At 45.5% G+C, this 13,981-nt stretch overlaps 1 protein-coding gene across 5 annotated transcripts in view; it reads left to right on the top strand.

The window, feature by feature from the left end:
- The window catches only part of USP19 (ubiquitin specific peptidase 19), a 52,713-nt gene extending 39,248 nt beyond the window's left edge, over positions 1-13,465 (top strand). For 4 of the 5 annotated variants that reach the window (XM_081949812.1, XM_081949813.1, XM_081949810.1 and 1 more), the window contains exons 23-26: positions 349-501; positions 4,266-4,429; positions 6,224-6,408; positions 8,430-9,980. In XM_081949812.1, coding sequence (XP_081805938.1) covers positions 349-501; positions 4,266-4,429; positions 6,224-6,408; positions 8,430-8,648 — 721 coding nt within the window. In that variant the 3' untranslated portion in view covers positions 8,649-9,980. Of the gene's footprint in view, positions 1-348; positions 502-4,265; positions 4,430-6,223; positions 6,409-8,429; positions 9,981-12,394 lie in introns of those variants that run through there. The other variant, XM_081949814.1, reaches the window with a different exon arrangement.
- The last annotated feature ends 516 nt before the right edge of the window (positions 13,466-13,981 follow it).

The raw sequence follows: 13,981 nt of genomic DNA, 5'->3' as shown, positions 1-13,981 counted from the left end.
AGCTTGACTTCATCACTTACGATATTTGCTTGTTAAAAATATATAAAATTCTACAATATAGAATTCACTACCGGTATCAATATAGCACATTCTTACTTGTATAAGAGTTAAGAACAAATCAGTTATCAGAAACCAATGGCAAGCCTTTTCAGGTAGAACCAAGAAAAAAATACTTTTTTTTTTCCAGAAAATTCTCTAGTGCTAGACATTTTTCTCTCGAGGTGGCTGTTCCGAGGGCCATCGTATTGGTTTCTTTTAGTGAGAATACCAGAACTCTTTAGCTTGACAATAACAGCCGGAGATGCTGAGGAACCTTCTTTATCTTTCTACCTGCTCCGTTTTCCACAGGTACTGCCCAAAGTGTAAGCAGCACCGTGAGGCATCCAAGCAGCTGATGCTATGGCGTCTGCCCAACATCCTTATCATACAGCTCAAGCGCTTTTCCTTCCGCAGCTTTATTTGGCGAGACAAGATCAACGACATGGTGGATTTCCCAGTCAGGTGAGGTTATGGCAATGTGTGTCGCTTTATCATCTCTTTAACATCGTGGAGACCCAAGCAGTTCTTTAGATAGGACCATTCTGAGCAACGAAGGATGGTTTATACTATTTGGGCTTTGTCATACATTCAGGACCAATTAACCTAACACATAAAGAGAGGGGACAGTCTTTTGGTGAATTCTTTCCCCTTAATTCTGGGCCTCTGATCATTCTGGTATTGGAGGTTCTCTGCTATACGACACCATGTTGAAGGATGCATAAATGTGGAAAGAGACTCAGAGAGGATCTGTCTGCCCCTGGCCTACAGAGACCTTGCCTCTCTTCTTAAAAGGAGGAGAGAGAGAGAGAGCTATTGCTTCTTACTTTCCTTTATATGGAGAAAGGCATTGCTTCCTCCATGTAGAGGGAGGAAAGAAGAAAATAGAGAAAGGATAACAAAAAGGCAAGGTCCTCCCATAGTCTGTTTCTGAGGTAACTGAGCCACAGGATCTGAGGAAAATCTAATCTTTGCAGCTGAATTAAACTGCACTGTTGATTTGCTTCAGTTTATGGATGGGATGGTGGGATGTATATCAAAGCTGCTCCAGGAATGGGATATATTTACTGTCTTCAGTAACCATTTATTTGATGAAAGAAGGCTCACTAAAAACAGCTTAGCTCCTCACATAAACATTCTTCGTATTTGTAGCAGCAGTTCCTCTACTGTTTTGAATTAATCTCGTTAATTTGAAATAAATGAGCTGAGTTCATTTTTCCCATCATCACCATCCACTTGATTTTTCCTCCTCTGGGAATTAAATGGGGAGGTTTTGGAGCATATTTCATAAAGCGAGCCACCTCAGAAGTCATGTTGGTCACTCCAAGGCTTGCTGTGTCTGAGCATGATTGTGGAGTACACAAAACAGTCTGAAAGCAAAAAAGCTATATGCATGTATTTATCTTTGGACATTCCTCTTTGGGCAGAACATATAAACTATATAGTATAGTATAGCCCAGCGATGGCGAACCTTTTTTGGCTCGCGTGCCATAAGTGGGGGGAGCGCGGGGGGGGGTCGTGCCGCACCCATAATGCAAAGCGCCCCCCAGTGCGCATGCGCGCACAAAGCGCCCATTTTTGCATGCTTTTTTCGCCCTCCCCAGGCTCCAGAGGCTTTATAGGAGCCTGGGGAGGGCGAAAAGAGCCTCCCCCGGCCCCCGGAGGCCCTCCGGAGGCTTCAGGGAACGTCCGGAGGCTTCCCTGAAGCCTTCGAAACACTTAAAACCACCCTCCGAGCAACCCGGAAGTGACTTCCGGGTTGCTCAGATGGTCGTTTTAAGAGCTCTGAAGGCTTCAGGGAAGCCTCGGGACGGTCCCTGAACAGGCACGAGACGTGCGTCTCGATCGCCCAGGCTCGGATCGCCTCCGCCGCACGGCACCTCGGGCCCGGCGTCCTTGCACCGCTCCGCCCAGCCTCTGCGTACTCGACAGGGCCCGGCCTTCACGCCGCCCACGCCGCCACCAGGGTGGGCGCGACCGAGGCCTGACAGACTTCCCTTCGGCCGAGCCTGTCTTGGTGGCGGCGGCAGCGATGTGAAGGCCGGGTGAGCGCGCGGAGGCTGGGCGGAGCGGCGCAAGGGATCGAGGTGGCTGCGCGGCCGTCAGGCCTCGGCCGCGCCGCCCTCGCCTCCTCCTCCTCCTCTAGCCGCGCCACGCCAGGCAGGCCGCGCAGCCGCCTCGATCCCGGCCTTAGGTGGCGCCGCGCCACGCTCAATAGTCGCAACTCAGCTGCCTGCCGCTTTTCCCCTCCTTTGTCTCCCAGCCGGGGCGGCCCGCCGCTGAGTTGCAACTATTGCTGCCGCTGCTGCCGCCGTTCACAGGACCTGCCTCTCACCCTCTTCCTCCAGTCGGCAGGCTCCGATTCATTTGCTGCCTGCCAGGCCCTGGCGCCGCGTTCGAGCCGGAGGGGGAAAGGAGGAGAAGGAGAAGGAGGACAACAAAGCCCCCTTCGCTTTCCCCGTCCCCCCCCCTTTCGGCTTAATCCTTGCGACGCCCGCCCAAAGCCTCGAGGGGATGGATTCCTGTGCGGTACACATGGCAGGAAGGCCATAGAGTCCCCCCTCCCTCCGCCGTCCAGACGGTCCCTGAAGCCTTCGGAACGCTTAAAATGACGCTCCAAGCAACCCGGAAGTCACTTCCGGTTTGCTCGGAGGGTGGTTTTAAGCGTTCCGAAGGCATCAGGGACGGTCCCTGAAGCCTCCGGGGGGGCGGGGGAGGCTCTTTTCGCCCTCCCCAGGCTCCTATAAAGCCTCTGGAGCCTGGGGAAGGCGAAAAATAGCTTTTAAAAAGATGAACTCAGCTGGCCAGCGCGCGCATGTGCGCTGGCCAGCTGACAGGGCAGAGCCTCGCGTGCCCTGACAAATGGCTCTGCGTGCCACTTGTGGCACGCGTGCTATAGGTTCGCCATCACGGGTATAGCCTTTTTTGTCATTATACAAAATAAATACAACAAAATTGGTTATGCTGAATAAGGCCATTGGCTCTTCTAGTACTTTAGTCTCTACAGCAAGAGTGCGCAACCCTTTCAAGAGAAGGGCAAGCCCAAGCTCTGCCTGGCTTATTGAGATGGAATAAAACCTCCACCTAGTTTTGAGAGGTGGGAGTATTAAAAGACAAAACGGGGGTCTTGCATCGGCAGGACATAAGGGATCTATTTCGTTCTCAAACTTCCAAATCAGAACATAGCAAAAAAGGGACTTTAAGGGTTATACTGAGAGCCATGGAAGGGATACTGGGAAATTGAATGGGAATGCTGAAAATGGATTTTTTTAAAAAAAATCTCTATGTTTAACAGATACATGGGTTATTTTACATTATAGTTTTTTCAATATATATAAGCTATCAGGAGTCTTTGTAGAGTCAGAGGTATAGAAATACTGTATTGTAATAAATACATATTTATTGCACTTGTTCTACACTTTTTTGATCATTTTGTTATCTGATCTTTTAAACAGAACATGCCAAGCATGAAATCCCAACCTAATTGGGTTAATGGGATAGGATTCTTTCAATCTCTTTCTTAAACAGTAATCAAATTCTGACTGAAATTCTAGAAGCAGAGGCGTCCACTAAGAACGTTGGGTTCCTTTTTCATTCCTCTTTGCTCTGAAAACAAAAACAAAACCCTGGATGTGTATTTGGAATAGCACAAAGACTCGTCTTTTTTCCTTGGATTATTATGTAGATGATTATCAGACCATGCATGGTCACATGATTGTCCCAGAAAGAAGACATATTTTGTAATATGTGGTTTTTTTAATGTTGTACGCCGCCCTGAGTCCTTTGGCAGAAGGGCGGCATATAAATCCAATAAACAAACAAACAAACAAGATACCTACGGGTTTTTGTTTTTTTTAAAGTTGAGGCAAACAAGGCAACATTAACCACTGACAAAATAAGATGTGAATTCAAATTAGATTTTGGGCCCCGATCCATTTCAGATTGGATGGCCACTCCATTACAAGAGAGAGTTAAGTTCAAAGCAAAAGTTGACTCCAAAACTCTCAAAATTCTTCCATATATGCCCCAGTGGCTGCCTTCCTGTATTCAATCTTCTGTAATAGTATGGTTTGTATTGATCTGAGTTTAAGTCCAGCTAAAGATACAGGGAAGACTGTCTCAGTAAAGAAGGCTAGCTGGTTAACAGGGTTGCCTCTAAGAAAGAAAAGATAGGAATGGCATTGGGCACAAAGTATGCAACTGTCTAACTTGCTCTATTCTATCTTCAGGAGCTTGGACCTGAGCAAGTTCTGCATTGGCCAGAAAGATGAGCAGCAGTTGCCCATGTATGATCTGTATGCAGTAATCAATCACTATGGGGGCATGATTGGTGGGCACTACACAGCCTATGCCCGGCTGCCTAGTGACAAGAACAGCCAACGTAGTGATGTAGGTGAGTAGGGGAAGGCTTTAGCTCCACTAATCTTCAACAGGTGAGCCAGGGAATTCATGTAGAAGAGGGATTTTCTGTTTCCTGCTAGAGGTTTCATGGAAACCTAGGATCAACTTCATATGACTTTTAAGACTGCACGTCCAGTTGAAGGAGGGGGGGAAACCCCTCCTTTTCTGTTCCCAGCCCTTAGATCTTTTTGCTGTTGTTGTTCTACAAGAATTGTGTACAATGGATGCAAGTCATTTCAGATCTCACTCCCCTCAGATGGCACAGGGCAGATGTAAATGTTAGTTCAGTCCTTCCTCCTAATTTAATGGCTCTATCTGCAGAATTCAGTGAGATAGTGTTGTGCCACATGTAAGTGGTGTGATTGGGAAAATAAATCTCTGAGGCACCATTAGTTGCTCTCAGCCTGCCCAACGAAATGGCCCCAGGCATATTTGTTAATTCTGTTCCGTTTCACGTTGTCAGGCAAACAGAAAGGTTAATAGATCAGGCAACCTTAGAGATTAATTTAGAATGACCTCAGTTCCAATTGAAGAAGTTCTCTGGCATCCATTGACACCCCTTAGCTGTTTTCCAGAGGAGGGATCTTGAATTTTCCTCTGTGCTCCTCTGGGAGTGTTCTCACTTTTTTAAAAAAAAAAATCTTCCTTGGCAGAGGACAAAAAGAGTATAAAAAATAGAAGATAATTTGTCACAGATTCAGTGGATTCTGCTAATTTCTCATTATTCAGAATTAGGCAAGGCCAGAAATGAGAAGAATGCTTAGTTGGGGTATTTGGCCAGGTGCTGCCTTTGAAGCAGCACATTCAATGATACCTTCCTCCGTTATAGAACGCAACATTGCTCTTCGGTGTTGTTTGGCCTGCTTTGTTCACTTTAAAGGAGAAAGAAACAGTCCCCTGTCCTTATTGGAACAAGCTTGGTACAGTGATGGATCAACTTGAAATATCCAAGAACAGCCCAGCTCCAAAGTAATAAGGAATTGGACAGTAGTTCAGAATGGCTGTTTTTAATTCCTCTGCCCTCGCAGGTCACGTGCAATAAAAGTTCCTTCCACATTTGGGCATTAGGAAGATGGAGGGAAGAAAGCTGATTACTTACTGCATGTGCTTAGTAGGATATTGATACTGATGTCCCACCCCCCTCCTCCCAAAGAGTATTATTTGCTGGAAAAGGTCTAAGCAGAACTATTGTTGCTTCTTGTATAATTTGCTCAAGAGTCTGGTATCTGGTTACTTAGCCTCCTTGCCCTTAGAGGAAGAGGGTAGAGTTCTAGCATCTTCTGGTCAGCAGAGAAGCTGGCAAAGTGGACCAAATGAGGAATCTTTGAAAGGTTATATTTGTTATTTCCTGAGTTGCTACTACCCCCCTCCGTTTTTTTTTTCCTGTTAGCAACGTTGTCCTCCTGATGCTTGCTTTAATTTATCGCAGTCAGAAAAGATAATGGAATTTAGCATCATTAAGTATTTCTCCGTGCACTGAATACATTTTAACAGGAGGATCAGTGGGAATAGGATCTCCTTTTAACTATGTTGCTGACCAACACTCCTTCCTCCAATATGCCACCACTGCCATGAAAGCAACACTCATGAGCTCAGTTCTGAAGGCAAGACAAAACTACGGAATCAGGACACCTAAAAGGTGCAAATTATATTTGAGTCTGTAGGTTAAAAAAGAGGTATAACTTTTGAAGATGTGAGGTGGCAAGAGCAGAAGTGGTAGGCCTCTGCACGAGGTGGCCCATGCTTTGAAAGACTCCATGCTTATCCCTCTCCTCCCTTCTTTCAGGTTGGCGGCACTTTGATGACAGCACCGTGACTACAGTGGATGAAAGCCAGGTCGTGACCCGATATGCTTATGTGCTCTTCTACCGCCGACGGAATTCTCCTGTAGATAGACCCCCTCGAGGACCCCCTCGTCCCTCAGACCCCCGAGCGGACTTGGCTCCATCTGCAGAAGCAGCAGCCAGTCAGGTGAGGAGTTCCTTCAGTCCACCTTGGGAAGACTAGACTGAACTAATTCTTTTTTTTTTTCATTGTTGGCAATTGAGATATCTACTGGGCCCTGCTTGCAGCTGTGGCCGAGAGAGTGGGGAGCTGTGGGTGCTGTTTGTCCTCTGGTATATCCCAGTGAAATGCTGGAGAAAAAACAAGAATATAAGATGGCAGGAAAAACACTGCAAAATGAGAAATCCTTACAAGTGTGTGTGTCTGTTGGAATGGGGGAGTGAAGAGATGCTTTCTTCTCAGGAGCCAGAAGGGATACACCGGCTCAGAACTGCAGAGTTGAGTTTAGAGCAATTGTGGTAAAAGGTATTATCTCTGGAAAATGTATTTCAAGAGATAATAGTACATTGTTGGGGACTATGCAGCGCAACAGAACTCAAGCAGCCAGCGGAGTTCTGAGGCATGAAAACTGGCTTGATGACTTTGAGCCAGTCAGTCTCCTCGAGCCCAATTCGCCTCACAGGGTTGTTGTGGTGGGGAAACTAGAGGAGGAATGAATACTGTATTAAGTATATATCATCTTGAGTTACATAATAATAATAATAATAATAATAATAATAATAATAATAATAATAATAATAATAATAATAATAATAATAATAATAATAGTAGTAGTAGTAGTAGTAGTAGTAGTAGTAGTAGTAGTAGTAGTAAAGGCAGGATATAAAATAAATTTCTTACGCACTCAGTTCTGCAGTTAGATTCCTCTCCCTTCTCTTTCTCCTTTATTTCCCATCCCCTAATATGCTAGGACTGGGCTTCTCTCAAATGTTGTCAATGATCTTAGCATAGTTAGCAATGAGGACTTTCAAATACAAGTGTAATTGTGGTCCCAAGTATACCCTAGGATTCTGCAGCCATGTGGTATAGTGGGATCCAACCTAGGCTGGCTTCCTAGGTGGAAAGTTAAATTGGGCTCCATCCAAGGATATGAAAGACAGGCAGCATTAGCCTTGTCCTTTCTGATCCTCCTACAGTTTGCTGATAAGTCCATTTTCAGCTTGGCGTCTGCTAAGGCTTCTGGAAAACATATACCTGTGGAGGAGAAGTAGGCCCAGAAAGACCTATTCAGAGGGTCTTTATGCTTAAGCCATGATGCCTTTTATGCCTATGGTTACTCGCAGCAGGCCCTTACGTCAGTTCCAGCATTTCCTTCCCAGAACAAGCTTTAAAACTTGGGAAGAAGCAGCGCCTGTCCACAGAACCCAGGGGACCAAATGGGGAAAGATGGTATGGATACTTTGGCTTTAAATATCAGTAGAAAATTGATGTGATTGGCTGACTGCCTGGAGTGGATCATCCTGCACCTGAAAATATGGTCTATGATTGATTACCCTGTGACTAATTTCTCCTGTGCATCTGTCTTAATTAAAAAGAAATGGAGATTACTATAGTTACTTTATCATCTCAGACTGGTCCTTATGATTTTACACTTACCAAAGTTGATTAGGCTTGTCATCCTTTAAAATTCTCACCTGCACACACTTGGATGCTACCGGTTTATCTTCAGTTCCTCGTGTTCTCATCAGCAAGAGCTTGCCTGTGACTGGCTGTTCCCACTCAGTGTGACTGGTTGGCCAACCGAACGTCCTTTGTTCGCACAAGAAAGCATGAACAGTGATTATTTGGTGCCTGTGTTTATTGAATGGAATAAGTTGGCAGACTGGGAAGATTTCCACTGAGCCAGCCAGCATGGATGCCTAACTGATAGGTTTTTCCTCCATCTTCATGTGGCTTGTGCTATTCACTCTGTCCCAAGGAGGTCCTTGTTATCTGAACATGCCCTACTATTAGAATTGTAATCAGGCAGATATATAGGCTGTTTCAGAAAACTGGCAGTGTGAAGGGCAGGGTCTCCGGGATAGCCACATTACAAGTGAGATGGGCAGTTGTATAAATTAGATAAAAGAAGCAGGGCAAAGCATGGGTGATTGAGGGGTTTGCCATTATGTTCTCCTCAAGTGCTGACGCAGGTTTCCACATCGCAGGCTTCTCTGCTCTGGCAGGAACTGGAGGCTGAAGAGGATGCTGCCAGAAGGCTGATGAGGAACCCTTGGAGGTCTTGCAGCCAAAGGACAAGAAAACTCAGCTCAGAGTGTCCTGATGAAGGCCATGTCCGATACTTTGTCCTGGGCACCATGGCGGCCATTGTGGCACTCTTCCTCAATGTCTTCTACCCTCTCATCTATCAGACCCGCTGGAGGTAGCGGCAGTAGCAAGGCACCTGAAGGATGGCAGCCAGCTTACTGCAGTGTTGTCCTCTATGGCATCTTTGTAGCTAAGTTGGCTAGGATGCCAAGTAGCACAAGATGAAGCCCTAATGCCAGTCCTATGTTGAAGACACCAGGCCCAGTGCCTTTTCTCCCCAGCTGATTGATTACATGGATTTACAGTCACGGGAAGTTCTCATCTAAGCATCTAGATAGTGGATATTTCTCTGGAATAAATCTTTCCTAAATAGCTCTTGAAAACTACGTCATATGAATCAAGGGCTAGCAAATGACTGTAGCTCAACAGAGTCTGCAGATCCACAGATATTTTGTCCGTAATGATGTGGTTGTAAGATTGACCAGAGTGCCATGTATCCTGATAGAATTCCCCTAATTTGGCTGACACCAACATCCCCTGAGAGAGTTATTGCAAGACTGATCATTTCCTCATTGGCCCCTTGTTTGAAGGAAGTCCTTTTAATGACCATCTTTTCCTTTATTGTGGGGGGGGGGGGGGGGAAGATGTATCATTGACTTTTCTAAACATTGGTGGGTTAGATTTCTTTACCATGATGTAACCAGAGAGTTCAGCCTCCCCTGTTTTTAAAAAAAGCATATCAGATATTGATCTAGCTATGCAACTGTATTTGGATACGAATATAAAAGAACACTTTTTTCTCCTCCTCCTTCCTTATCTTGCATTTTGCTTCTGTACATATTTTTGTGGATGCTTGCGTGCCTATTTCTGTGCATGCATAAAGTAGAAGTAAAAGTAGGGAGTTACTATTGATTGACCCTGTAGTATTTTAATCTGGCCCTGCAATCTGGGATATAAAACGTCTCTTGTGCCTTCAGACTATCGGATCAAATAGCTTGACCTAGGACCTCAGCTTTAGCCAGGAGTCAGAGTTGAGAACTCATAAACTTAGAATGAATCAAATTCTTTGTTTCACCATTTTGTTATTTTTATTAATATTACTCATACACAATCTAATTCCTAACATCTTTACAGATTCTTCCTAGTAGTAGTTTCAGAGAACCTTTTCAGATTCTTTAGGGAAGGAGAAAAGATTTCAGGTTAATCGTTCCTGATGACCGGTTATTCTCGCTGTGTCTCAAGGAATGAACAGTTACTAACTGTAGTAATGCCAACGAGCAGAGTCTGGCCTGTACGTAGATCTGGTGGAAGCCTTTTCATTTTGGAGAAGGGAAGCCCCTCTAAACTATCCTCCACTGGCTTGGTGAATGAAAAGTTAGCATTGTGCAGAGGAAAAACTTTCACTGTATTTATTTATTTATTGTATTTAATAAAAATCAAAGTATTCTAAACTCACTGTTGATTCTCTTTCTTTTACTGTCAGCTGCTTTTCCATTCAGCAGCCACGTTTCTAAAAGTAACAGATTTCTTCCAGTCCCTTTGGTCACGTGCATATTGTATTGACCTCTAAAGTTGCATTGGTGCTGGTGAAAAAAAGAATAAGCTGCAGCAAAGCGAAAGCTATAGAAATGATAAGGCGGAAGAGGGCTCCGTGCTAGGAGAGAACTTTGTGTGTTCTATGATTTTGTGGCAGCTCAGAATTTGTTGTGTGCTGCTATGAAATTTAGTGTTGATTTAAAACAAGAATGGGCAGTCTGCAGCAAAGATTAATTACCAGCGACTGGGTAGTGCTTTGGATTTGAAAGCAGAAAAGTGGAGTCTTTTCCAATGCTTCTAAAAAAAGTGGCAGCTGTCTTAAGGAGTTAATAAGTTTTGCAATGCTACAGATTTAACAGCAAAATTACTCTCTGTAGGGGTTGCATTTGCTCCCACAAGGATTCCAAAGCTTTTTTTTTTTTTTTTTTTGCTATCAAATCAATAGCATTGCACACCTTATTAATTACATGCAGGTGATGTCTCAGAAAGCAAATGGGGAGGAATTTGGGTGCAGAATCCCTAAGAAGAATGAACCATCGATCCTGCCCTAGATGAACATGAGAGTGAGAAATGGAAGAGAGAAGAAAAGGAGAGCAAAATTTGTGGACACTCCCCATTGTTGTATTAAAGTCAGTTTAACAAGTAGTTGCCCTGCCCACTTAATGGAATGTGACTGTTGACCCCAAGATAGTTCTCTTGTTTTAACCTAAACAACCAGGCTTGGTTTGCCTATATTGATTTAAGAACTACAAAATGCTTTTAAATCTAGGGGGGGTGAAAAAATTAAAGCTGAATCGTTTATAGGATTTTACAGTCGGTAGGTAAAGTTTTAGCTATTTGCCCTTCTCTGCTAGTAGTAGAATATCTTCAGCATAATGTCTATGGAGATTCTCGGTCATCCAGGTCATGGCTGTCCCAAAGGTGCTTTTTCCAAGATGCAACTGGACTTTCTGGTTTAGAAAGTCCAGCTGCTTCTTGAAAAAAGCACCTTTGGGACACCTTCAGCATAAGAACTACCGTAATTTGTATAATTCATACAGATCGCCTCATTCCAGGGTTTTTTGTAGGGTGGTGGGTTTTTTGTTTTTTGTTTTTGGTTATAGAATTAAGTTACTTTGGCTTAGAGTTTTCCAAATTGTACAGAGTAGATGAGACAACCCTAGATTAATAAGTGATTATGCAGGAGTTATACCGAAGGGACTTATTGGTAAGGCTGTGGGTGCGTCTGTTTGTATGTGAATGCCCTATGTCAGTGATGGCGAACCTATGGCACGCGTGCCACAAGTGGCACGCGGAGCCATTTGTCAGGGCACGCGAGGCGCTGCCCTGTCAGCTGTCCAGCGCGCCTGCGCGCGCTGGCCAGCTGAGTTCACCTTTTTAAAAGCTATTTTTCGCCTTTCCCAGGCTCCAGAGACTTTATAGGAGCCTGGAGAGGGTGAAAAGAGCCTTCCCCCCCCCTCCCCCCGGAGGCTTCAGGGACCGTCCGGAGGCTTCCCTGAAGCCTTCAGAACGCTTAAAACCACCCTCCAAGCAAACCGGAAGTGACTTAAAACCCTGCTTAGAGGGTTGTTTTAAGCGTTCCGAAGGCTTCAGGGACCGTCCGGAGGCTTCCCTGACGCCTTCGGAGCGCTCAAAACCACCCTCCGAGCAACCCGGAAGTCACTCCCGGTTTGCTCGGAGGGTCGTTTTAAGCGTTCCGAAGGCTTCAGGGACCGTCCGGAGGCTTCCCTGATGCCTTCGGAGCGCTTAAAACGACCCTCCGAGCAACCCGGGCCTCCGGGGGGGTGGGGGAGGCTTGTTTCGCCCTCCCCAGGCTCCTATAAAGCCTCTGGAGCCTGGGGAGGGCAAAAAAAGCATGTAAAAATGGGGGGGCACGTGTTGTGCACGCATGCACACTGGGGGATCGCGCGTTGCATTATGGGTGCGGCACGCCCGCACACGACCCCCCCCCCCCCGCGCTCCCCCCACTTGTGGCACACAAGCCAAAAAAGGTTCGCCATCGCTGCCCTATGTAATACAAACTGAAATTAAATTATATTTCACAGACAAATTTCACAGGCTTCTAAGTAATAGTCTGGTCCTTGTTCTGGAACATCACACATCTCTCAAGACTATAATTATTTCTACCACATTCTGTTTTAATAAAAGCATAACTTTGTTTGATACATAACTATGTACTTTGTGGCTTTTGATCATTTCAGATTCCAGTGGAACAAAATGTTTTTGTTTGAATCCCTCTGGGAAGTGAGGTGGGGGGAGGGGAATAAATAACTTTTGTGGATCCTCTGCGGTTTTATCGTTTCTGTCTAATCCTTTGTTCTATTTGCAGGGCATTAGCTCTCCTTCCTTTGAACCCAGCCTGACAACTGATGTTGCTCCTGCTCTGGCACCAGAAGGGGTTGCAGAGCACCCCGCACCATCCTACAGCAACATGGAGGAAATTGACTAAAAGCATGGTGTGCTGGAGGAGGGCAGTGTACATACGAAGGCTTGGTTTCGTGGCTTCCCCCACACCACTCCCTGGCGCACCCCTGCAGTGGGAAGGAGGAGGAGGAGCTGCTGTGACCTTTTTTTTGAGCACACAAGCACTTTCTGCTCCACCCATGCCTCCTCCTCTCCTGCCAGATGGAAAGGTCCTTTTTGTGTCCCCTACCCGAAGCTGCTCTGTGTCGGCATGCAGGGGGGAAATTTTGTGAGCCCCCAGTGCAATCCCCGAAGCTCCTGTCCTGTTTCCCCCCCCCCCCCCCACTTCCTTCCGAGCTCTGGTTAGGTTCATCCTGCACAGAGAAGCAGCAGATGCGTTTCCACATGCTCAGCCTGCCCCGCTGTAAGCCAAGGGGGAAGGGGCCATTGGTCTCTGCCCCTAAGAGGCCTTCTCCCACTTTGCCATGCCACGGTGCCTGCATCCTTGCCCTCACTACCTGTTCCTCTGCTCTCCCAGATCTCCTCTTCCTCAGCAGCCTGAGCTCAGGACACCGTCTTGGCCGCAGCATCGGCCTGTGGGAGAGAAGCAGAGCTCCCTCTTTCTCTCGGTCCCTTCACCAGCATTGTGTCATCTTGTCAGGGAGAAGGAGGCTGGTGGTTGGCACCTGCTATTCCCCCTCTTCCTTCACAAAGGCTACAGAGTGGTGTCTGCCCTTCTACTATTTGGCTATCTTCAGTAATTTTGGATTTTTTTTTTTTAATCCCTCGCGGTTCCCTTGGGTTGAAAAGCCACTGCCAGCACTATCACTATTTAAATATTTGGCTCCTTCTCCCTTTCACCCACCGTCAGAATTGCTGTAACCAAATGAGGCTGTCCGGGGCCTTTTCCTAGGAAACCTTTGTCTTGCTCTCCGTTTGTATAAAGTTGGTGTTTGTCTTGGGTCCTGAGTCATTAAATTTTACTTAATGCTGCTTGTTTCTGTTTTTGTGTGCATTATGTCTGCTGCCATGCCACTCTGGCATAGATTACCAGCCTGGTTACTGGGGTAGAATTAATTACAACCAGAGTTAAAACTTTTGTTCTTTCTATCACTTGTTGTTTCTTATTATAAACTGAATGTGTTTCTGCTACATGGTTTGTTCCTCTACGTGTATTTACAACACTGAAAAGAAAGCAATAGCAGCAGTTAAAGGGATGGACTAGTATAGGGGCAGCTCAGAGTCTAAAATTTATAAGCTTCAGCCATGGAAACTCATTTATGATACAATTAAGACTATCTCAGTGGTTGCTGTAGGAATTTAATGTAAGAAGATCCCTATTGCCTGCTACCTTCAGTTAAATGGCCAGGACATAAATATCATCAGTAATATGCTGCCTATTTGCAGCAGTGAATGTATATTATAACATGGATCTTAACCCAGCCTTAACATCTTAACCTAGCCTTAAATCTCAATACATTGTATTATGGCATAAGATTTAATTCAGAGGTGT

Source organism: Natrix helvetica (genome assembly GCF_964273705.1).
Source record: "Natrix helvetica genome assembly, chromosome: 1".
NCBI lineage: Eukaryota > Metazoa > Chordata > Lepidosauria > Squamata > Natricidae > Natrix > Natrix helvetica.
The sequence above is the reverse complement of the archived record's forward strand: the minus strand, read 5'-3'. Positions and strand labels throughout refer to the sequence as shown.